The sequence below is a fragment of the Balaenoptera ricei genome, chromosome 15, assembly GCF_028023285.1.
Source record: "Balaenoptera ricei isolate mBalRic1 chromosome 15, mBalRic1.hap2, whole genome shotgun sequence".
Taxonomy (NCBI): Eukaryota; Metazoa; Chordata; class Mammalia; order Artiodactyla; family Balaenopteridae; genus Balaenoptera; species Balaenoptera ricei.
The window spans coordinates 72463464-72487202 of NC_082653.1; the positions used below are offsets into that span (position 1 = coordinate 72463464).

The 23739-nt window shown below is 56.6% G+C and overlaps 1 protein-coding gene across 4 annotated transcripts in view; it reads left to right on the forward strand.

Annotated features, from left to right (window-relative positions):
• SBK1 (SH3 domain binding kinase 1) overlaps positions 1-22670 on the forward strand; it is a 51908-nt gene extending 29238 nt beyond the window's left edge. For 2 of the 4 annotated variants that reach the window (XM_059897319.1, XM_059897318.1), the window contains exons 2-5: positions 4211-4401; positions 16419-16651; positions 18092-18294; positions 19079-22670. In XM_059897319.1, coding sequence (XP_059753302.1) covers positions 16426-16651; positions 18092-18294; positions 19079-19912 — 1263 coding nt within the window. In that variant the 5' untranslated portion in view covers positions 4211-4401; positions 16419-16425 and the 3' untranslated portion in view covers positions 19913-22670. The remainder of the gene's footprint in view (positions 1-4210; positions 4402-16418; positions 16652-18091; positions 18295-19078) is intronic. The other 2 variants (XM_059897316.1, XM_059897317.1) reach the window with 1 other exon arrangement.
• The last annotated feature ends 1069 nt before the right edge of the window (positions 22671-23739 follow it).

Here is a 23739-nt window from a genome sequence, read left to right on the forward strand (position 1 = left end):
CTGGACCATGCCGAGGGAACACACTCTGGGCTGCTGGCGTTTCCACCAGCCTCCTCTCTCTGAGCCCTCTGCAGGCGAGCAGTGATGCTGAAGAAGGTAGGACTCTGAGTACAGGTAGCCCCACCAGGAGTTCCTTTGTTCACTTATTCATTCAACAAACCTTTTGCTAGTGTCTGTGATGCACCAGGCCCTGGAGTCAAGGTCCTTTTTCCCACTTCATCCCCTTTCCTGATCTTTCCTGTTCATCAGATGTCTGGGCTGTTCTCAATTTGCCCAGGCTGTGCTTGGTTGGATCAGTTGAGGTGGGTCTGGTCAGGCCCAGCTGACCAGTTCTGACCCCACTCCTGAAGCACCTGACCCTCATCAGGATCTGCGTCTCCAGCCTGGTCCCACCCTCCACCCAGGGGCCCACATAGTGCTGCAGACTTGGGGGCGCTGAGCCTGGGCAGCAGCTTACTCTTCTCCCCGCTTCCCAGTACCAAGTGCCCCCTCCCCCACCTGCTGCTGGCATGGACCTAAGGGGTAGGATGTGATCAGCCGGAGAAGAGGTTGGGGAGCTCCAGGCCAGAGCCCTGGCAGCCCCACCTTCAAATTCAAGGACAGTTGAGACAGTCCCCCTCAGCCCAGGCTGTGGGGGGAGCCAACTGCCCTGAAGACTGGGTGACCTTGGGCAAGCATGTGGCATCTCCCAGAGATAACGGCAGTGGGCCACTCACTCTGCAGCCGGTCGGGTGGATGTGGATCGCCCTTGGGCGGCAGAAGCATCCAGGTGTGTCCTCTCCATCTCTAAAGGAGTTCAGTTCCCCCGGGGGGTTCCCAAGAGCCCAGGGCCTTGTCAGATGACCCACCAGCAAGGGAGTGGAGTGAGAGGCTAAAGAGTGGAGATTTGAGTCACTGTGACTAGGGAAAACGATCAAGAGGCCAGAGGGGGACAAGGGAGTAAGATCTTCCTTCCTCGCTAACCTGCAGAGGCTCCCCGTTGAGTCTGGAATAAAGCACCATCAAAGCCCTTTGCAGTGTGGCCTGAAACTACCTCCTGAGTGTCAGCTCCCGCTCCTCACTCTCCAGCCTCTACTTCTGGCTCATGTCTGTGTCCCCCAACTCCTTCCCTCTGCCATGTGCTGTTCCCTCGACCTGAAAAGCCCCACTATAGGATGACTCAAGGGCAGCTCTCCACCTCCCCTTTTGATCTGACCTGGACTGGCACAGAGTGGAGAGTAGAGTTGGACCGATTGATGGTTGGTGGCTGGGAGACGGTGGCACATGTCTATATGTGCTGTGAGAGTGTGTCTCCACATCCAGACTCCGATCTCCGATCTCCAGGAGGCGGGACCAGGTCTGCCCCCTCCCTGCTGCATCGGCTTTGTCTAACCCAGAGCCCAGCATATTGTGTAGCACATGTTGTAAAACACAACTGCTAGACACATTTTGTTGATCCAAACAGTGTTTTTCTCATGTTTGTATTTGTTGCCAATGCTAAACAAACATACAGTTTCACACACAAATATTGATTTTTGGATCCTCTTGAAAAATCAGATGCTGTGATAAGCCCAGGCGAGAACCAAAGAATGACAACCTTCTTTAGATTGGCTATCACCCTGCAGCTTGACCCAGGCCCCACCTGGCCTGTTCACTCATTTCCATGACCTGCTGGCCCCTCTTGTAGGCATCTGGTCTTGCAGGCCTAGGATAGAGGCCAGAAAATGTTTGCTCAGAGAGTGACCTTTGTCTGTGTGTGTTTGCACACATGGGTCTTTCCTGCCTCCCCCATGGCCAAGTTAGAACCGGTACAGAGCAGTGTCCCTCCGAGGCTTTTAGGGCTAAGTGGTGAAGTGAGCCTGAACTCCTCCAGCCAGAAGCATCTCCAGCCTGGTCCCACGTTCCACTCTGGGCCCCGTCTTGTGCCCCCTCCTCTAGATTAGAAGGATTCAGCCAGCAAAAACCTGTTTTAATTGTCCTACTTGCCCGGGAGCAGAAGTCCAAGGTTCTAGACCCAGGTCTTACTGAGGACTGTTGGGGGAGGTCTGCCCTCTGGGCCTCAGTTTACCCATGTGTCAGGGAGGAATTGGACTAGAGGTTCTCTCAGCCATAATCTTCCTCCTTGTTCTAACTTTCTAGGACTGAGTCCAAACTGCTGTAGTTTTGGTCGGGCAGGAGATGTGCAGGCCTAGATGCAGAAGTCATGCAAAAATATTGACATAACCTAAACATTAAGGAAACCAGTGGGTGATACTAAGTAGCTGAGCCAGGGGTCAGGAGTCAGCACTGGGCCCCAGCCACTGGGCATGGCCCTGGAAGGGAGTGTGCCATCTTCCTGGATGAAGGTCTACAGCAGCCAGAGGCCAAAGGAGACAGCAGAGCACCATAGTTGAGAGCACAGGCTCTGGACTTCTGGGTCTGAATTCCATTTAGCTGCTGTGTGATCTTGGGCAAGTCACTTAACCTCTCTGAGCTTCATTTTACTTATGTGGAAAACAAGGATAATACCTACCTCAGGGTCAACAGGGGGATTAAGTGAGCTAAAGCATGAAAAGGGCCTAGGACAGGGTCTGTCATGTGAAAAGTGCTCAGAAACTATTGGCTCCTATTGGAAAGGGCACATTGGCAAGTGGGTAAGTAACCCTTGGTGATAATGTCTTCTTGGTCGTCCTATAGCTGTTCTGGGGGAGCCAGGGGGCTTTTGGTGCTGCCCCCAGGAAAGGGGAAGCGGGTGTTTGAGAAGCAGTTCTGTGTGGTGCTTAAGGACCTACCTGCCCCTGCTACGGGTGGGGTAGGGTGAGAGTCAAGCCTGAGGGGTGGGACATACATATGGCAGCTGTAGTCGAGGTCTTCTTCCTGCCCAGAGCTGCTTTCTAGGTGAGGTGCCTGCCAGGCTTCTGTCCCCAGGCTTCCTGCTCCAGGCAGATGGGCCTCTGGCCAGAGCCAGGACCAGCATCTCCAACAGACCTAGTCTTCTCCAGACTACCCCCTCCCTCCCCTATTCCCTTGGTCCCCCTTCCAGGTCTCAGGAAGCTGTGGCGTTAGGCCTGGTGGGGCCCGTTAGAGCCCCCTCTCCTCTCCTGTCCACCCTCTCCCCATCCTCCCCTCCACCCACCATATAGCTTGGCCACAGTCTGGAGAGGGGACAGCTCCAGACTCCCCGCTGAGCCCCCATTCAGGGAACCATGTAATATCAGGGTTGGAGGGAAGCATTCTTCAGTGTCAAGTGCCCCACACCGGCCACTGGACATCCTTTCTCATTTAGCACCGAGAGCAGCACGTCCTTAACCCAGAGTGGGGATTTGAGCCCAGCTCTGTGAACCCCCAAAGGTTTGGGTGAAACCGGCATCAGACTGCCTCGACCACTCACTAGCTGCGTGACCTTGGATGAGGCAGTGTCCTCCGTGCCTCAGTTTCTTCTGATGTAGAATGGGAATACTATCAATACTAGCTCCTTCCTAGAGTTGTGGGGAGGATTAAATGATAAAGCGCCTTTAGCTCTGCCTGCTACTTAAGTGTTTGCTTAATACTTTTGCCACCCCCAGAGGGGTATGCAAATGAGTGGGTCCAGCCACTGTGACTCCCCACTGCACCTGCTCTCCTTCCCTGTGGCTTTAGCCCGTCCTGGGAGAGGCAGAGAATGTTCCAACTGCCTCTGGGTGTTGGGATGGCCCTGAGGGGCAGGGGTGGGGACTGGACAGGACAGAGCCGCCTCGTCCTCCTCCTGGTCAGGCCCTGTAGAAGCTGCACAAATCCCTGCCCCAGGGTAGCTTCTGGTCTGTTGGGCCCCCCAACATAGCGGGAAGGCTTCCTACTCTCGCACTGGAGCCCACAGTCCTGCGGGGAGATCATCCCATCCCGAGAGCTTGGGTACCTGCCAGCCCTGACCCCAAGTGTCTCTGGGAGGGAGTGGGGCCAACAGTTAACTAGTGGCCAAAAGCACAACCTCTAAACTCATTGTGTGACCTTGGGCAAGGTGCTTAGCCTCTCTGTGCCTCAGGTCCCTCGACTACAAAAAAGGGGATGATACTAGTACTTGCCTTGTAGGGTCATAGTGAGGATTAAGTGATGAAGGTTTGTAGAATGCTATGAATGGCACCGAGTACCCTCTATGGTTTGCTGTTACTATCAGTCCCCTGAAGCCCTGAGCAGAAATGGTAGTCCCACTTGTACAGTTTAAACAAAAATGGAGGCTCGGGGTGAAGGTCTTTACTCAAGCTTCCATATCTAGGATTCGGAGAAGATTCTGCCCGCTCTTCCATCATTCACACATAGTCCACAGGCCACGGCCAGCCAGAAGGACCCGGCAGAACCTAACCTGGGCCCTGGCCGCATTCCTGGACATACTGCCCGCACACCTCTTCTCACCTGGGGCCACGACAGCTGAGAGCTGCAGCACAGAGGAATCTTCGAAGGAAGTCTGTAAGGCTCCCCTATTCCTTCCTCACTCAGCCCCTTCAAGGACAGTGGTGGGATGCTGCTGGGGGCTGGACTGGGGGTCTCCGAGTGCAGCGGAGTCGGGTTCCTGCTGTCTTTTGGCCTCTCAGGGTCTGGCACATGGGCTGGCTTCAGGAAGGGTTTGCTCAGGTCCCGAGTCTGGCATGCATTTCCAAGTGAAAGGCAGGTCCCCGCCATGGCCTCCAAGGCCCTGCGCACTGCCCCCCCATCCCTTACCTCTACACTCCGCTCTGGCCCCTTGCCCCTTACCCACCACTCCACAGCCATGCCGGCCTCCTCACTGTTCCATGAGCACACCAAGCACAGCCCTTGCCATCCCCACCTTGCCTCTGGCAGCAGGGCTCTTCTACAAGATCCAGTCTCCACATGCTTGTAGCCTTCTCAGGGGCCTTTCCTGACCCCCCTCACCCCACCATCTACAATCCTATTCCCCACCCCCGGCGTTTCCTCAGCTCTCCCTGCTTTGTTTCTCCCTTTAGGACTTCTCACTCTCTGACTGACATGTCTTACTTACATTTATCATTGTCTGTCTCCAAATTAGAATATAAGGTCCTTGGGGACAGGGCTGTTTGTCTGGTTCATGAGTGTATTCCAGATCCAAACACATAGTAGGTGCTCAGCAAATATTTACTGAATGTTCTGGAGCCAGGCAGATCTCTCTAAGCCACGCCTTAGCTGCGTGCCACTGGACACGTTACTTAATCGTCCCTTCTCTGAGTCTCAGGTTCCTGAGCTGTGAGGGATATAATGGGAATAGCAATAGCAGCTTCTCCTAAGATGGTTATGAGGTTTGAATGAGTCAATCTGTATAAAATACTTACACTTTAGGTGGCTCATAAATGTCAGCTATTATTAATAATACTTTAACCTATTTAAAGTATTATTAACCCTATTTTACTGATGAGGAAATGGAGGCACAGAGAAAGTAAGTGACTTACCCAAAGTTTCATGGCTAGACATGGTGGTGACCTGGTTCCACCCAGGGGTGGCTGAATCTGGGCTCCAGGCTCCTAAGCTAGGCTGCATCCCCGCTTCCATCCTTCAGCAGGGGCTCAGGGAACGGGGAGAGGTGAGGGCCGTAGCTAAGGAAGGGCTCATCTCTTCAGGGAGCCTCTGCTCACCCAGCCATCTCCCCACTGGCCGGCCCCTGTCCACTGGTGGACACCCAGCCAAGGCCCCTGAGTGCTGGGCTGCCCACGTCACTCAGCAACTAGGCTCATGCCTCCTCCCACACCCACAGGGGCTGCCACAGGTAGGCTGGGAACGAGGAGGCCCAGGGCTCCCACCTCCCCACAGGGCCTGGCTGGAGGGTCTGTCCCAACACTGGGCACCAGCTGCAGGCGGGCGGCAGCACCAGCTATTAATAACCACCGAGGATGTGCCCTGGGGAAGGGGCAGACTGCACCAGCTGGGAGGGGAGGCTGAGGCAGAGGCTGGAGCCAGAAGCAGAGCCCGGCAGCACAGGGAACCCCAGGCTGCCCCTGGTGGGGAGGGCAGTGGGAAGAATGTTGTTTCCAGCTTCTGCTGCTTGATCTTGGGAAAGTCTCAGCTCCCCCTCTCAGTCTCCCACCTGGGAAATGTCGGGGCTGGCCCACGTGATCTCCAAGGTCCTTCCTGGCTCAAGCAGGTTCTGGGGGTAAGATTTAGCAAAGCCAGAATGGCCCCCATGTCCAGCATAGAAAACCAAGACTCAGTGAGAGTACAGCCTCACTCAAGACGGTGCAGAGTTGTCAGGGTCCAGGACGGAACCAAGGTCTCAGGCCCCTCTGCCCAGCAGATTCTTCCTGAGCATCTGCTCTGTGCCAAGCACTGTAGGAAGTGCCCCTTTAATTCTTACAGAAACCCATCATGTTAAACAGGCATTCTCACCCCATTTTACTGATGGGCAAACTGAAGCTTAGGCAGGTGTATGACCACACAGCTTAGGCCACACAGCAAGAGGGGATGTAGCCAGAATTTGCACCATGAGGGGAAGACGAAAAGATTTGAGAATATTCTCCTCTTCCTTTTGACCCTGAATAGAATGTTTGGCAGAGTCTGTATTTGTGTCAAAGGACCAAGGGGAGGGAGAGGACTTACCTGGACTTTCTTACGGGCTCCCTGGGGCCCTGACCCCTTGATGTTGTGTGTAGAAGTGTGTATGTGGTGGCTGGGGACATTTTTCAGGGGAAAGCGTACTGAGACTTTGGTGACCCATGAAGGGATATGAAATAGCTCATTTCACAGATTGGAAAACTATGGGCGGGGGAGCTGGACAGGGCTCCCTGGGCACCAGCAGCAGAGGCCAGAGCTTACCCAAGCAACTCACAGGCCTCTTTCTGGGGTGAGAGGGCTCAGCTCTGGACCCCCCACTCCCTGGCAGCAAATAGGAGAGCCCACATGTGAACTGATTTCTGCCCTGCGGTAAAAAACATGAGGGTCAGGGATACCCTTCCGAGAAGGTGTTAAGTGGCAGAGAACCAGACTGGGCACTGGCCTTGGGGATGTAGGGGGAGGGCTCCCATCAGGGGTGGGTGTCAAGGGGGCTCCCAGCTGCCCCCACCTTCCTGAGCACAGGCCAGCTCCATGTGGAAGTTGAGGGCAATCAAGCTGGACCACTCCTCCCCAGGCCCCTCTCAGGGGACACCACCCTGGGGTGCTGAGCCTGGGCGGGTGGGCACGACCTCTCCTCACACTCTCCCTTGACATTGTCTGGACCCCCAGCCATGCCTGATTCCTTACACCCCCCAGACCCAACAGGATTGTACCTAGTGAAAAGTTTAATTCCCACCCTGCCCCTGTTCGCTCAGTTCCCACTTCTCTCCCCAGACATTCATTTGTTCATTCATTCACCAAATATTTATTAAGTGCCTACTATGTGCCAGGCACTGTGCTAGCTGCTGGAGGTACAGCAGTGAACAAGACCAGCCCAACAGAGTCCCTGTCCTCCCAATGCTTAAGTTCTAGTGGGAAAGAGAGACATTCACAGTAGACATTACATTAGACAAGTGATACACTCTACTGGGGAAAAAAAATAAAACAGGAAAAGGGGAGTGCAGTAGGATAGCCCTAGTTGAGAAGGTGCTGTTTGAGCAGAACTTGGAGGAAATGAGCCATGTGGATGTCTGGGGGCAGAGGGAGCAGCTACCAGGCGGGGAGCTGGCGTGTTCAGGGAACAGCAGGGAGACCAGTGTGTCTGGAGCAGGGGGAGGGAGGAGGCGGGTCAGAGGGGTAAATGGAGGGCCGTTGTAAGGACTTTGGAATGAGATGGGAGCCAGTGGAGCGTGTTGACCTGGGCAGTAATGTGATCTGATTGGGATTTGATGGGCTCCCTGGCTGCTGTGTCAAGAAGAGATTGGGGTGGGGGGCGGGGGGTGGAGCAGTTAGGAGGTTGCTGCTGATGGCTCAGGCCAGTGGGAGTGAGTGCTGAGGGTGGTCAAGCGCCTTAGTGTCTGGTTGATTCCAGAGTTACTTTATGCACATGCAAGCAAATGAGGAACTTATTCCTATTTTCCCCCACTTCAAAGTAACGTACTAAACAAAGTGATATGGAGGCCCAGAGAGGGTGAGGGAGCAGGCAGCAGCTGCTATGTTCCACCAAGAAGCAGCCCTCCCCTGCATGGCTGGGGGAGGGCCAGTGCAACAGCCCTCTGGGGGACATCGAGCTCTCTGCAGAAATTCCAAATGCACTCATCCTTTAACCTGGCAACCCATTTCTAGAATTGATCATACAGACGCACCTGCTGCACACTGCAACATGACTTATGTACAAGGCTATTCATTGTTTGTGGCAGCAAAAGGTTGAGCACACCCAACATCTATCAGTTGGTTAAATAAATGGCAGTACATATATCCATACGTACCTTTTCAGCCCCGGGGGCCTGGGTTTGGTTTGTCAGCCGTTCCTCCATCCTTCTGCCCAGCCTCCTCGGGCCTCCCCTGGACTTGCACTTTGTGCAGGGCTGGCCCGGGTGCTGTCCACACCTGTGGTGCTGAAGACATGGGCCTGGAGGGAGGCCTGGGCTGCAAACCAGAGACCAAGAGTCGGAAAAGGGAGATAGAGCAGGAGTCGTTCAAGGTTCAATTCCTGGCTCTGCCTCTTACCAGCTGAGTGACCTTGGGCAAATTGCTTAACCCCGAGACCCTCAGCATCCTTATGTGTAAAATGGGGTTGCTGTGAAGATTGAATGGCAGCAGCAATGTAAAGAATTGGCAATTGAGAAAATAAATGATAATTTTAACTGTATCATTTTAGAGACAGTAAAGCATAGTGGTTAAGCTTGTGGACACTGCAGTGATAATGCCTGGATTTGAATCCTGGCTCTACCACTTACTGGATGGGTGGTCTTGATCAAGTGACATGACCGCTCTGTGGCTCAGTTTCCTTGTCTGTAAATTGGAGTGAATAGTAGTCCCCGTGTCACAGGATGTTGTGAGGATTTGACGAGTTAATTTACCTGAGGGACTTGGCACAGGACAGGGGTTCCTTAAGTGTTAGCTGTTGCTGTAAATTTCTTCTCCATTATCTTCATCATTCTCATCACAGCACTCCAGCCTCTCTGTTCACAGTGGCCAGTGTCACTCACAGCCACTCCCGTCTCTGCTGTGCTTGGGGCTGGGGCTGTTAGAGCGAGACCGCACCTTGCCCTGCAGATGCCCTGGCTTCTAGCCCAGCCCTGCCACTAACTTTATATGTGATTTTGAGCAAATCACTGTTCTCTTCTGGCCATCAGTCTCTGCACCTGTAAAACGGGGCTAATGATATCTCACGCAGGCCCCTGGGAAAATAGCTATGTGCCTGCAGGGTCACATTCAGGAAAGCCAAGGTATAAAAAGTTACAGCTTCCCAAACACGTAAAGAATTATTCACTGGGCATTTGTCACACACTGGCTAAGCGCTAGGAATAGCGAGATGATTAAGGCATGGGGCTTGCTTTCAAGGAGCTCTTGGGTTTCTTGCTAGATTGTTAATCCCCTCCAAGGCCCATTAAGGTGTCACCTCCTCCAGGAAGGTACCCTGATGCCCACTGCCAGCGCCCTTCTTGGAAATGTTGGAGCACTGATCATGGCCTTCCTGGCCTCATGATTATCTGAGTCCTTCTTTATTTGCCTCCTTGATTTGTAGGCTCATACCCTCTATCTCATACCCTCTATCTAACCTACTCACCCTGTGCCAGCACCCAGCACAGTGCCTGGGCTCAAATAGATATGCTTGTCTGGAGGCTTTAGGCTGTAAGTTACACAAATTCAACTCAAACTGGCTTAAGCCAAATTCAACTCAAATTGGCTTAAGCCAAAAAGGAAATGTATTGATTCATGAAACAAACATTCAGGAATATAATTGGCTTTCGGCATGTCTGGAGCCAGGTGCTAGGGATCATCAGAAACCTTTCCGTCTTTCAGCTCTGCCTATCTCTTTGTTGCTTCATTCTCCGTCAGGTGCTTCCCTCATGGTCGCTGAGCCAGCCCCCAGCAGCTCCAGGCCCGTGTCCTCCAGCTTTGCAGCCCAGGGGTCAGAAGGTATCTCTTTCCTGATAACTTCAGCAAAAGTCCTAAGGCGAGATCTCAGTGGGTCACCTTTGGTCACATGTTCATCTCTGAACCAGTCAGCGGTGACCTGGCGGATGGGATGGATCCCCTGGTTGGCCAGCCCTGGGTCAGACCTGCGCGTAAACCCAGAGTGGGGACAGCCCTACTGAACCACCGGACTGAGAGAGGGACCGTTCCCTGGAGAAAGGGAAAGTGATGCTGGGCAGGAGGAAACACCACAGGCCGATACAAGGAACCACTGAAAATGCAGAGCAAGGCAAGGATCAGGTCAAATCTGGTCTTGAGACAATTTATTTGACCCCACAGGTGGGGAGGACTAGAGGGGAGAAACGGGGAGGCGGGCACGCGGAGAATGCGGGGTGTGGGGAGCTGGCTCAGCCATGCAGACTGAGGGAATGAAGCTCCAGCCCCTCCTTTGACAGAAGCAAAGTGAAGCAGGTGAGAGAAGCCAGAGGGGCTCCCTGTCCCCACTCGGTACCTGAAATTCCACCTCGTGGCTGCTTTTTCACAGGGGTTTTTAATAATAGAGTAGACCCAGAGAGGGGACCTACCCAGGCACAATCACTATTTAATGGCATCCTTCCAGGCCAGGGCTTTGTTGAGGATACCCTTGGGGTTTGCCTGTGCTAAGGGCATAGCATGGGTCCAGTGACCTGAGAGAGGGGACCCGGGCATGGGGACAGAGAATCTTTGACTCCCAGAGTGAGAGTAAGAAAGGCCTGGCTGACTCGGTCCAGCCTCACCCCGCACTGATTTCCCCCAACAGATGGGCTTCCAGTATCTGCTTCTCTGCTCCCAGCGGCAGAGAACGCACTTCCTCACTGTGTGAGACTGTGAGACTGTGAGAACTGTCTCATTTTTGAGTTGCTGTCTGCCTGGGTCTGCCTGTAGGAGCCTCGCAGGACACAGCATATAAGAGCATGGGATCTAAAGCCTGATAGCCTGAGTTCAAATCCCACTCTGCTAGTTATTAGCTCTTGGGCAAGTTACTCAGCCCATCCATGCCTCAGTATCCCCTTCTGTAAAGTGGGGATAATAGTAGCACCTACCTCTGAGACATCTTGCGATTAAATGATTTAATCCACTGTTAGCGTACCACCTGGCACGTGGTAAACAGTAAATATTTGCCAGTATTATTATTCTCCCACAAGACAGGATAAGAGCAGTCTCCCTTCCCTTCACAGGCTGATGACCCTCCACCTACTCCTATAACTGGATTCTTGGTTGCTAGTGTTACCACCATCCAGGTTACCTTGTCTGGCCACATTCCAGGCAGTCGAAAACACTGAGGTTCAAATCTTAGCTCTTTTGTTTACTTTCTACATAACTCTTGAATTAGGGCAGTATTAGCTGCTGTAACAAATAAGCCCCATATATCTCAGCAGCCTAACAAAACAAGTTTACTTCTGGCTCACAAAATACAGAGCAGGTAGTCCTCGTCAGCAGGAGGCCTCGCATAACCAGGGGACCCAGGCTCCTCCTATCTTGTAGCTCCACCACCATCTTCTAGAGTCTTGGAGTCCTCTGCATCAAGCCACAGAAGAAGAGAAAGAAACTTTAGCCACTCTTAAAAGCTCCAGCCTAGAAGTGACACCTCATTTCTGTTTCACATGCCACTGGGGAAAACCAGTCACAGGTGGCCACACCAGGTGACCACACCTGGAAGCAGGGGAGAGGAGAAATGTAGTTCCCTGCTGACAGCCACCCTCCAGAACAGCTCTGTATTATAGAAGAGGGAACACAAAGCTTTGATGGGCAGTTGGCTATCTTTGCCATAACCATAGTAAGTCATGGTTTGCATGACTTATGGCATAAATCATCTTTGCCATAACCATAGTAAGTCAGAGGTTTCTTGGGCCTCTGCTCTTTATCCATAAAGTAGAAAGCATCACTTGATCATGGCAATGGTTGCACAGCTCTGTACATTTACTGAAATCATTGAATTATACACTTGCTATGGGGGAGTTTTGTGATATGCAAGTTATACCTCAATTAAGCTGATTTTTAAAATGGGAGGCATCTTGCCCCCTTCTCAGGGTACTTACGAGGACTCAGTGAGTGAAATTTTGCCAGACTGGCACTACGTGTGTGTGTGTGTTTGCGTGTGTGCATGTGGTGGGGAAGGGGGTCCCAAAGTAGGCCTGAGTTGGGTTACTCTTTGGGTGTTGTTTTCATGAAAGTGGCACCCAGCTTGAGCCACCTGCCAACAGGAAGTGGTAGATGGTTCGGTCTTGCTTCTTGCTTGGGAAACTCTCCCCACACCACCGTGGCCCTCCCAGCTTGTGGCGGAAGACCCAGCCCATGGGGCCAGAGCCTTTGTGGTCAGGGCCACAACCACTGCCATGAAGACTGGGTGACGCCCTCCTGCCTTCAGCACCCCAGATGGGGAATCGAGGGCCTCCCTCGGGGCCAGTGAGGACACACACTTGAGGTGCAGGTCACGTGGGGTCCCCTGGGGCAGCACAGCCAGCTCGAGTGTGCACGGATGCAGCACCAACTACACCGGGTGAACGGAGGTTGGCCAGGACCTCTACTGCCTGGTGCTAGGAAGTTCACGGCCATCAGGTCCTCAGCTGCTTCTCCAGGTGGAGGCAGTGACAGAAACGAAGGTAAAATACTTTTAGGTCAAGTTCCCCCTGATGCCAGACATCTATGCCTTCAACCACCAGTGAGGCTGATGTGGCTCACTTCACTCTCTGGGCTCAAGTCCCCACCTGAAAAAAGGGGCTGGTACACCTGCCTCAGGGACTGTTGTGAGGATTGAGTTAATACGCGTGGCACACCTGGACCGGTGCCTGGCATCCAGTCGGCTTTCCGCAGGAGCTCCGTGATGGCACGCGCATCCCTGGCTGAGGCTCTATCCTCTTCTGGGTCTCCATTTCCCCACTCAGATACTGAGGGATATGGATACGATGTTCACACATTCTGAGTTGGGGGAAAAAATAGTGGTTAAAAGCACCAACTTTGGAGCCAATGCCAGCAGTAGCTAGATGACCTTGGGCAAGTTATTCAGTCTCTGTGCCTCATTCTCTTCACCCCTAAAATGGGGATGATAATAATACCTACCTCATGGAATTGTGAAAATGAGATGAGTTCATCCTCCAAACAGGGCCTGACATGTAGTGAGTACATTTAAGTGTTAGCCGCTGCTATTACTGTTATTTTCTTCATCTTATGGATGTGGAAGCTGAGGCCCAGAGAGGTGATGGGACTTATTCAAGGTCACCCAGCTAAAAAGTGGCGCACATTAGGATCAAGGCCAAGCCTGCTGAGCCCCAAGGCCTGTGCCATTTCCATCGTTCCCCACTGCGCCTCTTAAGTCACGTGTGTAGTAACTGGGACAGAGGCAGTGTGTACCTGGGGGGATGACGCAGCAGCAGGGACCGGGTGCGGGTAATTCCTTGTCTCCTGCTGACACCTTGCAGAGAACATGCCTGAGGGGAGAGAGAGGTTGAAGGAGTGAGGGGGCACAATATGCAGGACCCCCCAACCGGGACCCTAGGAACCAAGGGAAGGGACAAGGAAGAGTTGAATTTGATGTAATACCAGCCCCCAGGGCGCTCTTGGCCTGTTGATGGGGACAGACAGGGACACAGCTGAGACCACCATATTCAACAGAGGCCCTAAGAGAGAGAATACAGATCCTGTCTGAACCCTGGGGCCCCTCAGAGACAGAAGTTGGCACCTGGGGCAGCAGGGAAGGCTTCCTGGAGGAGTGGAACCTGAGGGTAATGAGATAAGGAGATGGGGCTTGGGGCAGGGGGCAGTGAAGGCAGGCAGGAATGGCGGAGGGCACTGGAGAGGCGTGTTCAAGCTGTAGAGAGGCAGAGCTGGGCAGGGGTCAGAGCATGGGCTGAGCCTGGGGTGGGGGAGCAGGTGTGCCCCCCCACCCAGCCCGGTGCCTGCCCAGGGCAACTCTGAGGCCAAAGCAGCAGAGATAAGCCGAGCACCCGACAGTCCCTGGGGGAGGAAGGTGGGGAGGGAAGAAGGGCTTCTAGCAACTTGCGGCTGCCAGTCAAGCTCCCAGGAGATGTAGAAAACAGCCCAAACTGATTTGACAGGGCCAAAGCCCGAAATGGGAGCATTGCCACACGTGTGCACACATGTGCCCGCACACACGTGGCCCGCCCGCCTCAGCAGCCCTTGGGGAGTCCACACACATCAGGAGAAGTAGGTCAGCATAGCAGCCCAGCGCCGGGAACTCTTCCTGGTGGGCAGGGGGAAGAGTTCAAGATGAAGAGGGTGTGCGCTCATCAGCACCCCTCGGGGTGGGGTGGGGTAGGGTAGCCGCACACTCTCCACAGGAACGGCCTTACCTCTCCTGGCTACTTCACAGCAGGTCGTTCTCACTCGGCGTCCTTTCCACCCAACTAGCGGGTGGACACTTGATAAGGAGAGAGAGCTGACCCCTTCCAGCCCTGCAACCAGAGGAAGACTTGTGGGGAGATGTCACCCCACTTTAGCCCTGCAGCAGGAGGGGCCCAGTGCTGTCCAGCCCGGAGCAGGGACTGCATAGACTTGACGGTGCCAGGCAGGGTTGGGTTCAACACACTGAGGGTGGCGGAGGAAGCAGGGCTGGGTGTCAGTGGGTCTGGCGCCATCCCTCCCTCTTGAGGTCTGTGAAATGCGCTGGAGACGCTCTGAGGGCATCGTGTGGGACTTTGGCGGGCTCATGAATGGAGGGGAGGGGCCCGCATGGGGGAACAGGATCCTGAGGAAGCAGAAGGGGGCGGGAGCCAGAGCAGAGGAGGCGGGGACGGCTCCCTGCTCCCCCAGCCAGCCGGGAGGACGTGCAGATGGAGCTCCGTTTGGGGCTGGGTGGGAGGCAGGAAGTTCCCTCCTGGTGCTCCTCCTCTCCGCGTCAAGTGGGAGGCTGGGTCGTGCCGAGGGGGAAGGGGAGGCAGAGGAGGGGAGGAGGGTTTGGGCCTGGGAGAGGAACGGCCGGGCCAGGGTGAAGATGCCAGGCTCTCGGGGAGGGCTCACCCCTGCTCCCAGCCTCCAGCCGAGCTCAGCAGGCGAGCATGGAGGTCCTCCGAGTGAGAACGTGTCCACACCTGACACTTTGGGAGTGCTTACTGTGCACCAGGCACCAAGCACTTCACGTCCTTTGACCCTTAGGGAAAAGATACTATTATCCTTTTGCTAAGATGGGGAAACGAGGCACAAAGAAGTGAAGTCACTTGCACGAGGGCATCCAACTAGCGAGTCATAGAGCCAGGCTTCAAAGTCGGCAGTCTGGCTCCAAGTCTGTGCCTTCCCTCAGAGCCGCGGGGTGGTTCTGCAGGGGTGGCGGCTGAGGGGTGGGCTTCGGCTGCTGAGAGTGCTGGGTGGTCCACCTGGGACTGGAGGGAGAAGGGAGTGAGGGCAGAGGAGCTGCACCAGGAGGCAGCTCCCGAGGGTCCAACCTAGAGCGGATTCAGCGCTGGCCTCCCCTGCTGGCGCGCACACAGACACAGACACGCGGGCACCTGCTCCCGGAGGCTCGGCTCCCTGGTCTAAGCCTCCCCCATTAGACAGACGAGAAATGCAGACCCCAGATGGGCGTTCACTGTCACTCAGCCCTGAACTCTCGCCACTGCAGCTCTCTGCCCCCCTCCCCGGCACCATCTGGAGTGGTACCCCCAATGGGGTGGGTGTATCCAGGAAGGCCTCCCCACCCAGCTCGTGTGAACATTGAAGGGGTCGGTCGGTGAATTTGGAGGGTAGGGGTGAGGGAGGGCGGATCTTTGTAGGACAGGCATTCTGTCCTTGTGTCTGGGGAGCCTGTGCGGGGCCCTGGGGCTACAGCTGTAGCTGTGTGTACCTGAGCCAGGCTGTGTGTTGTCGTCTGAGGTTGGGGGAGGGATTATAATGCTGTGATGGGGGTGTGGCCACACCTGCACCGCCCTGACAGAGTTTCATCTGAGACCCCTGCCCTCAGACCTTGTCTGCCCCTCCCCCTGCCTTATTTTCTCTATGGCTCGTGTCACCTTTTATCATAATATAATATATAATATATAATTCATGGGTTCACTGTGTTTTGTCCATTTCCCCCCTAGAACGTAAGTCCTGTGAGGGTGGGAGTCTGGTCTATGTGTTCAGTGCTCTGTCCCCAGGGCTCCAAACAGCACCTGGCAAACAGCAGGTGCTGATCAGTACTTGTGAACTGGAGCACTCATGTGAACTCAGTATGTGGCGTGTCTTTGTGTGACATAAAAACGTGTGCCTTGCCTGGCACAGTGTCTGGATGATAGCACGAGACAGGCCAGCGGTACCCAAGTGGGGGCTGGGAGGCAGTGGCTGTGTCTCTGGGGAGTGCTGGCTCAGGCCTGGCCCTGAAGCTTTGGGGGAAAGGTGATGCAGCAGAGATACCTGTTGCCCCCTTGTGGTCATCTTCGGCCTGTCTTCGGGCCCAGCCCTGGGGAGGGAGGAGTAGGCCCTGGCTTGATGTCACACCCCTTGCCACACACCAGGGAGAAGATGAGCGTGGGCTGCCCAGAGCCCGAGCCGCCCCACTCCCTGCCCTGCTGTGGGCCAGGGACCGCCCCTGGGCTGGGTGCAGGTGTGCCCCTCCTCACTGAAGACATGCAAGCGCTGACCCTCCGCACACTGGCCGCAAGCGACGTCACCAAGCACTACGAACTCGTCCGGGAGCTGGGCAAGGGCACCTATGGGAAGGTTGACCTGGTAGCCTACAAGGGCACAGGTGAGTGTCTGCAGGGTGGCCAGCTCTAAGACAGGAGTGGGGACTTGGCTGGGGCTCTCTGCAGGGGCCAGGAGGCCAGCAGGAGGCAGAGTCAGTGGTCCACGTGGAGAGAATGTGGCCTGAAGCGGCCCAGGGAGGAGGGGACCAGGCAGATGGGACAAGGGAGCAATCTCTGGGCAGAGTGCCCAGACTGGAGGGTGGGCTGCTTTGGGGCCATCCAGAGTGCCTTTGGGACAGCCAAGGGGATGCGCCCGGGGACATCTGGAGTCAGGGGAGAGGTCAGGGCTGGCGGTGGTGTCTGGGGAATCACCAGCATATTGGTGATAGCAGCCCCCAGGGAGGTGGACCGAGCTGAGAGGGGGTCCTCGGGAACAGGGCACCATGCTTACAATGGGTGGGAGAGGGCCCTGTGAGCTCAGTGTGGCCGTCTCCATTTCTCAGGTCACTGAGGACTCTGAGACCCAGAGAGATTCAGTCACTCAGCCAAGGTCATGCAGCTACAGAGGGTGTGAGCTAGAATGAGACCCCAGTAATCAGCTCCAGGGCCTTCTTGCTTAACCCCTGAACTTGATGCCTTCCCCACAGTGTAGGCTCACAGCAGTGCCCACACAGCCAGTCAGGGACAGGGGCTGCATGAGTGCCCACAGCTGCACACAGAGGAGACAGGGACAGTAGGAGGAGTACTGGACATGGAGTCACCTGAGCTTTGCTACTTGCTTGCTGTGTGACCTTGGGCAAGTGACTTAACCTCTCTGTGCCTAGGTTTCCTCCTTTGTAAAATAGGGTAGCATTAATGCCCAGCTGATAGGGTCCTAATGAAGAGTGAGCTGTGCACATGAAGTGCAGAAGGCAGGCCTGTGATGTGTAAGTGCTCTGTGGACACAAACGTGTGTCACACAGCTATGCACCCAGGTGGCTACAGATGCCTGCTCAAGCTCAGAGTCAGGGACGTGTGCCTTGCAGGTCCTCATCTCTCCGTGTCTAGTGCCTTCTTATTTATTCATCCATTTAAGAAACATTTGTTGAGTACCTACTATGCACCAGACTGTTCTGTCGGCACTGGAGATACAGCAGCGAACAAGACAAAGGTTCCTGTACTCAGGGAGCAGCCTTCTAGGCGGGCGAGACAGACAGATAAATCGGTACACAGTTTGTCAGGAAGAAAATGAGAGGATGGAGAAAGCAACAGGCCCTCCTCATCGAGGGCTTCAGGCTGGGCATGGAGGACCCAGGCTGACCGCTGACTTGCTGCATGGCCTTTGACAAGTTCCTTCCCCTCTCTGGGCCTCAGTCTCCTACCTGTGAGATGAGGAGAGTCACACCCGCTGGGGCCCTCATCGTGCACTGTGGCTGGGACAGGCTGTGCAGACAGGCACGGGTGTGTGAGGTGCAGGGGCGCAGGGAGAGGGGTCTTCACCACTGTCACTGTCACCTGGCCAGGCACAAAGATGGCACTGAAGTTTGTGAACAAGAGCAAAACTAAGCTGAAGAACTTCCTGCGGGAGGTGAGCACCACCAACAGCCTCTCCTCCAGCCCCTTCATTATCAAGGTCTTCGATGTAGTGTTTGAGACCGAGGACTGCTACGTCTTTGCTCAGGAGTACGCGCCCGCCGGGGACCTGTTTGACATCATTCCTCCTCAGGTACATGGGTGGTGGCCGAGGAAGGGGAGACTGTCTTCTGGGTCCCCAGAGTATGAGAGTCGAGGAGGAGTCAGGCGCCTCCTGACTTAATCATTTATTAGGCGCCTACTGTATGTCAGTCACTGTTCGGAGGGCTGGGGATACACAGCAAACAAGACAAGAGGTCCTGCTCTGGTCCTAGAGGGGGAAACAGACACTCTGCAATCGGCCAGATGATGCACTGAGATGAGGAGCAGCCAGGGTGATGGGATGAAGTCCAGCAGCCCCCTCCTCCGCAGTTGCATAGAAACAGGTGGGGACCCAAGAGGGGAGGTGGCAGGGCCACCAGAGGCTTCCCAGAGGAGGTGCCCTGGAGTGGGGAGAGTGCCCGGGGGGATTCCAGGCACCTGGGTTTGCAGTCGGCCAGGGTGAAACTGCTCTGCCGCTCACCGGGTAAGGGACAAGGCCTCGGTGTAAGGGAAACGGGCATATAACCATATAACGTGTGCTGCGGAGTTGAGGAGTCGTGCGGGATAGGGCGCTTTAGCAAAGCACCTGGCCCAGTGTAGGCGCTCTGGACAGTTGTTGTGGGAAATGTGGGGAAGGTGAGGAAGGTGGGAAACCACGGGGCCAGGGAGGGAGCCGGGGATGCCCAGGTGGGATGATGGAGGGTGGCTGGCACCGGATCTGCCCAGGAAAGGGACCCGGAGGGAGTTCAGGCGAGCGGTGACAGGGACGGGAAGGAGAGGACCGGGTTGGGGTGGGCCGGCGCCCCTGATCGTCTCTCCCGTCTGACCGGCCGCAGGTGGGGCTCCCCGAGGACACGGTGAAGCGCTGCGTGCAGCAGCTGGGCCTGGCGCTGGACTTCATGCACGGCCGGCAGCTGGTGCACCGCGACATCAAGCCCGAGAACGTGCTGCTGTTCGACCGCGAGTGCCGCCGCGTGAAGCTGGCCGACTTCGGCATGACGCGCCGCGTGGGCTGCCGCGTGAAGCGGGTCAGCGGCACCATCCCGTACACGGCGCCCGAGGTGTGCCAGGCGGGCCGCGCCGACGGCTTCGCGGTGGACACGGGCGTGGACGTGTGGGCCTTCGGCGTGCTCATCTTCTGCGTGCTCACCGGCAACTTCCCGTGGGAGGCGGCCTCGGGCGCCGACGCCTTCTTTGAGGAGTTCGTGCGCTGGCAGCGGGGCCGCCTGCCGGGGCTGCCGTCGCAGTGGCGCCGCTTCACCGAGCCGGCGCTGCGCATGTTCCAGCGGCTCCTGGCCTTGGAGCCCGAGCGCCGCGGGCCGGCCAAGGAGGTCTTCCGCTTCCTCAAGCACGAGCTCACGTCCGAGCTGCGGCGCCGGCCCTCGCACCGCGCGCGCAAGCCCGCCGGGGACCGCCCGCCGGCCGCCGGGCCGCTGCGCCTCGAGGCGCCCGGGCCGCTCAAGCGGACGGTGCTGACCGAGAGCGGCAGCGGCTCCCGGCCCGCGGCCCCCGCCGTCGGGCCCGCGCCTGGGCCCGCGCCCGTCCCCGTGCCGGTCCCCGTGCCCGAGCCCGGCCTGGCTCCCCCGGGGCCCCCCGGCAGGACCGACGGCCGCCCAGACAAGAGCAAAGGGCAGGTGGTGCTGGCCACGGCCATCGAGATCTGCGTCTGAGCCGCCCCCGCCGCCCTCGGGCCCGGGGCGCCGTGCAGCAGCCAGGCCGGGGCGCGGGGAGCCGCCCTGGGCCGAACCGGCCAGCACCCCGCGGCGGCAGGAGGGAGTAGTGGTAGACGCCCGGCCCGCGGCGGGCTGGTGAGATCGCCACCAAAAGGAGCCAAGCCCCCCAGGCCCGAGGATTCAGAGGCCCCCTGACACCAGGAGCAAGGGAGCTTGCCGGCAGACTCCCCACACCTCCCTGAACCCTGGAACCCTGACTAGTTGCTCCCGGCCCTTTGCACCCCCTGGCAGATCATCCTGCAGGCCCACCCCCGGTCCTGCCCTCCCGGCCTCCCCAGCCCCCAACCCCCACCCTGGGCACGAAAAGGGGCTGAAGTGCGGAGGCAGAGAAGGGCCTTAGGGCCCCTGGGCACTGGCTGGGAGGAGGGCGATGAGCTGAGGGCGGGGGCGTTGCTCAGCGGCCACCTGCCCCTTTCCTGGGAGGTTGGAGGGAAGGGACCAGGCCCCCTGCAAAATGTAGCAAATGTCTGGAGGCTGCAGAAGTGTGTATGTGCAGACACACGGCCCAACTCCCCACCATTCAGTCCCCAGATGAGGACACTGAGCCCAAAAGGAGGGCAGCCAGCCGAGACCACACAGCCAGGGAGGTGGAGCTCTGGAGGCCCTCCCCTCCCCCACAGGGATTTCAGGACGACTGAAGGGCTCCGGGGCCAGGGACCTCAGCTGCCCCTGCATCCCTAGGCCAAGGGAATGAGTGCAGAGCCCAGGGCCGGGCCCGCCTGCCCACCGCACCTTCCCCAGGCCCGGGAAACCTCTCAGATCCTTCTCAGTCCTCGCTGCCCCAGCCCAGACTCAGGGGGCCTGGGCTCTTGGCAGGCGGCCAGGTGATCTGTGCCAGGAATTTCTCCTGAGTTTCTACTGGGGTCCAACATGTCAGCCTGGGGCTGACCCCATCCTCACATGTCCCAAGTTTCTGGTACTGGGGTGTGGGTGTGAGAATGGGAGGCCCTGGAAGTGGGAGGGGGTGAGTGTGTGAATAGGTATGGGTGCAGCGTGAGTGCACGCGGAGTGCACATGTGTGCGTGTAGCCTCGTGTGTTCAGTGGCTGCATCCAGACGCCTCAGTAACTCTGCCCCAGGATTCTCAGCGGGCAGCTGCCAGAGGGCATCCAGGCCTGCGGTTCAGCACACCCCTCAGGGAACCCGGCAAGGAGGCACCTGCAGGTTGGTTCAGGACCCTAGGCAGCAAAACAGACCAGAGGGACCCAGCCTCACCCAGCACGACTCCACGACCCCCGCCCCCTCCGTGGAGGCCTGGGACCCCGCAATAACCTCAACATGGGTGAGGCTGTTCCCTCTGCCTGGCAGTGCCCCATCCACTGTCCCGGGTCACACCTTCCAGGTTTCCTCCTGGGGTTCTCGGCCATTTGAGGGGGCTCCCTGATGGGCCAGGCTGACCAGAGGGACCCCTCTGGCCTGAAGTCCCCACCTCTCCATTCACCCTCATTCCTACCGCGCAAAAGGGCTATAGGTCCCCCTGCCCTGCCCGGGTCCAGTTTACAAACAGTGTGCGGTTGCCCCAGGGCCTGGCCCCCACTCCTCCTTGGTGTGCCCACCCCTCTTGAGACCCACCTCCCCAGCGGGCATTGGGGCCCTCCACATGCCAGGTAAGTAGCAAACCCCTCCTCCCACCAAGGGCCAAGTCTCAGAGAAGGCCCCCCCATCACTGCCCCCGGCCCACCTGGAGCCCATCTGGGCACCTCTCCCAGCCGCAACTTCTCCTTTTGCCTTAGGCCTCTTGACATCCTGTCTCTCCTGCAATAACAAGGAAGCGAGATTCCAAGTAGACGCCCCTTGCGTGCGCCCTCTCACACTCTCTCTCTTTCTCTCTCTCTCTCTGTTAAGATCTTGTCTGAGAGTCTCTCCCTCGTCGTAGTATCTAGGATGTTAGAGTGGGGAAGGGATCGTAGTTCTGTAGCCCAGCCCCTGTTTCCGGAGGCACAGAGAGGGGGCAGCAGCGACCGACAAGGAAGCAAGACTGGAATCCGGTCTGCGCCCTCCCCGTCGGGGCCTTGCTGCCGCTGCCGCCACCACCTCTGCTGGTCGGGCTGGGACCCTGTGCCCCTTAGGAGAGGTGTTGGTCACAGATGTTTACCTCAGTTTATGTCACTGTCGAAGAAAAAATAAACAGCAAAAAATTAATAACATCGTAAACATGAAGACTTAGAAGAGAAAAAAACAAAACAAAAAAAAACCCCTCGCGATTCTTCTGTGAAGGTGTATGTGTGTGTGCGTGTGCGCCTGCATCTCTGTCCTCCCCCGGGCAGGCCGGGTCATCCCTGCCCTCTGTCCCAGCCCTGTGCCCCCCACACTGCCCCCTATCCTTCGGTGCTTCCCAGAGGCCCCTCTGAGCTGGCCTGTGGGGTGTGGGGAGCCCCTGGGGGGGGAGGCAGGGCCACAGGTTAGCTAGAGGGTCCCCCACCAGGCCAGCTGAGCAGAGCCCTAAGGCTGCCCGTGCTCCCTGAGCCCACTCTGTGGCCGGCAGGACAGTCATGGTGGCTGGCGTCGGCATCCAAGCCTGGCTCAGAGCCTGGGTGGAATCCCAGCCCCAGAGCCCCAGACCCTTATGTTGCCACCGTCCCCCGCCATGTGTTTGTAAATACTCTGGCATCCATTGGCCCTGAGAAGGTTTTTAAATGTGTTATTTACTTCTCTAATCATGACAATTGCTATAAAATAAAAGTTTAGAAAAATTACCACTGGGTGGCTGTCTTGTCTCAGATATGGGGTAGAGAGGGAGGCACACAGAATTACTCTGGAAACTGAAAACTTGACAGATGGTTTAAGGTAGGGTCTGCAGAGTCCAAGGGCAGCTACTCCAGGGCTCCTGCGACCTCTCCTGTGACTTAGAGTAGGCCCAGGCCAGGGACTGAGTATGAAGGGAACGAGGACCCACGTTCTGGGGGAAGAGGCAGGGACTTGTCCTTGGACTGGAGTCCAACTTCAGCGTGGAGCCCTTCAGACTGGGCGGGAAATAGAGGCAGAAAGCCCAGAGGAACAGAGTAGGCGATTCATCCAGCCGCTGCTCAGCAAATGTTTACGGAGTGCATTCTGTGCGCCTGGCTTCCTAGTGGGGCCTGGGGATGCGCCAGTAAACAGGACAGATGGGGCCCCTGTCCTCAGGCAGCCAGCGATCTAATGATGGAGCAGACATTACCCACATGGAAGGCTGGGTGCTGGGAAATTACGTAACTGAAAAGCTGTTCAAGTTTGGAGGCGGCAGGAGCTCCCTGAAGACGGAGACCAGAGTTGTCTGGGCATCGGGCACAGAGGGTGTGAAGAAGCTGATTGGCAGTGGCTGCGGATTCAGAGGCAGCAGGCAAATGGCCGTTCTAAAGCAGGGGAGTTGGGGCCGGCTGTGGGGAGTTTCATGATTCAGCATTCATTCGGCAAATATTTATTAATTGCCTACTTGTGTCAACAGAACAATTCTGTTGGCTCTGCCTTCAGACACAGGTCCACCCAGAATCTGAGCTCACTCACCACCGGCATTGCTCCCACCGGAAGCCGGCAGCCCTCCTCTGCCTGTTGCCCCTCACTGGTCTCCCAGCTTCCTCTCCTGAGCCTCTTCAGGCTTTCTTCAGTACAGCAACCAAAGTGAGTCTTCCCATAGACAACACCTGTCACTCTGTTGGAAACATTACGAAAGCTCCCTATTTCACCCCAAATCAAAGCTGAAGTCCTTACAGCGGTCTCCAAGGTCCCAGCCCCATCCCCTGCTCCACCCCCGTGCTGTCTTCAGGCCACGTTGGCCTCTAGGAAAGC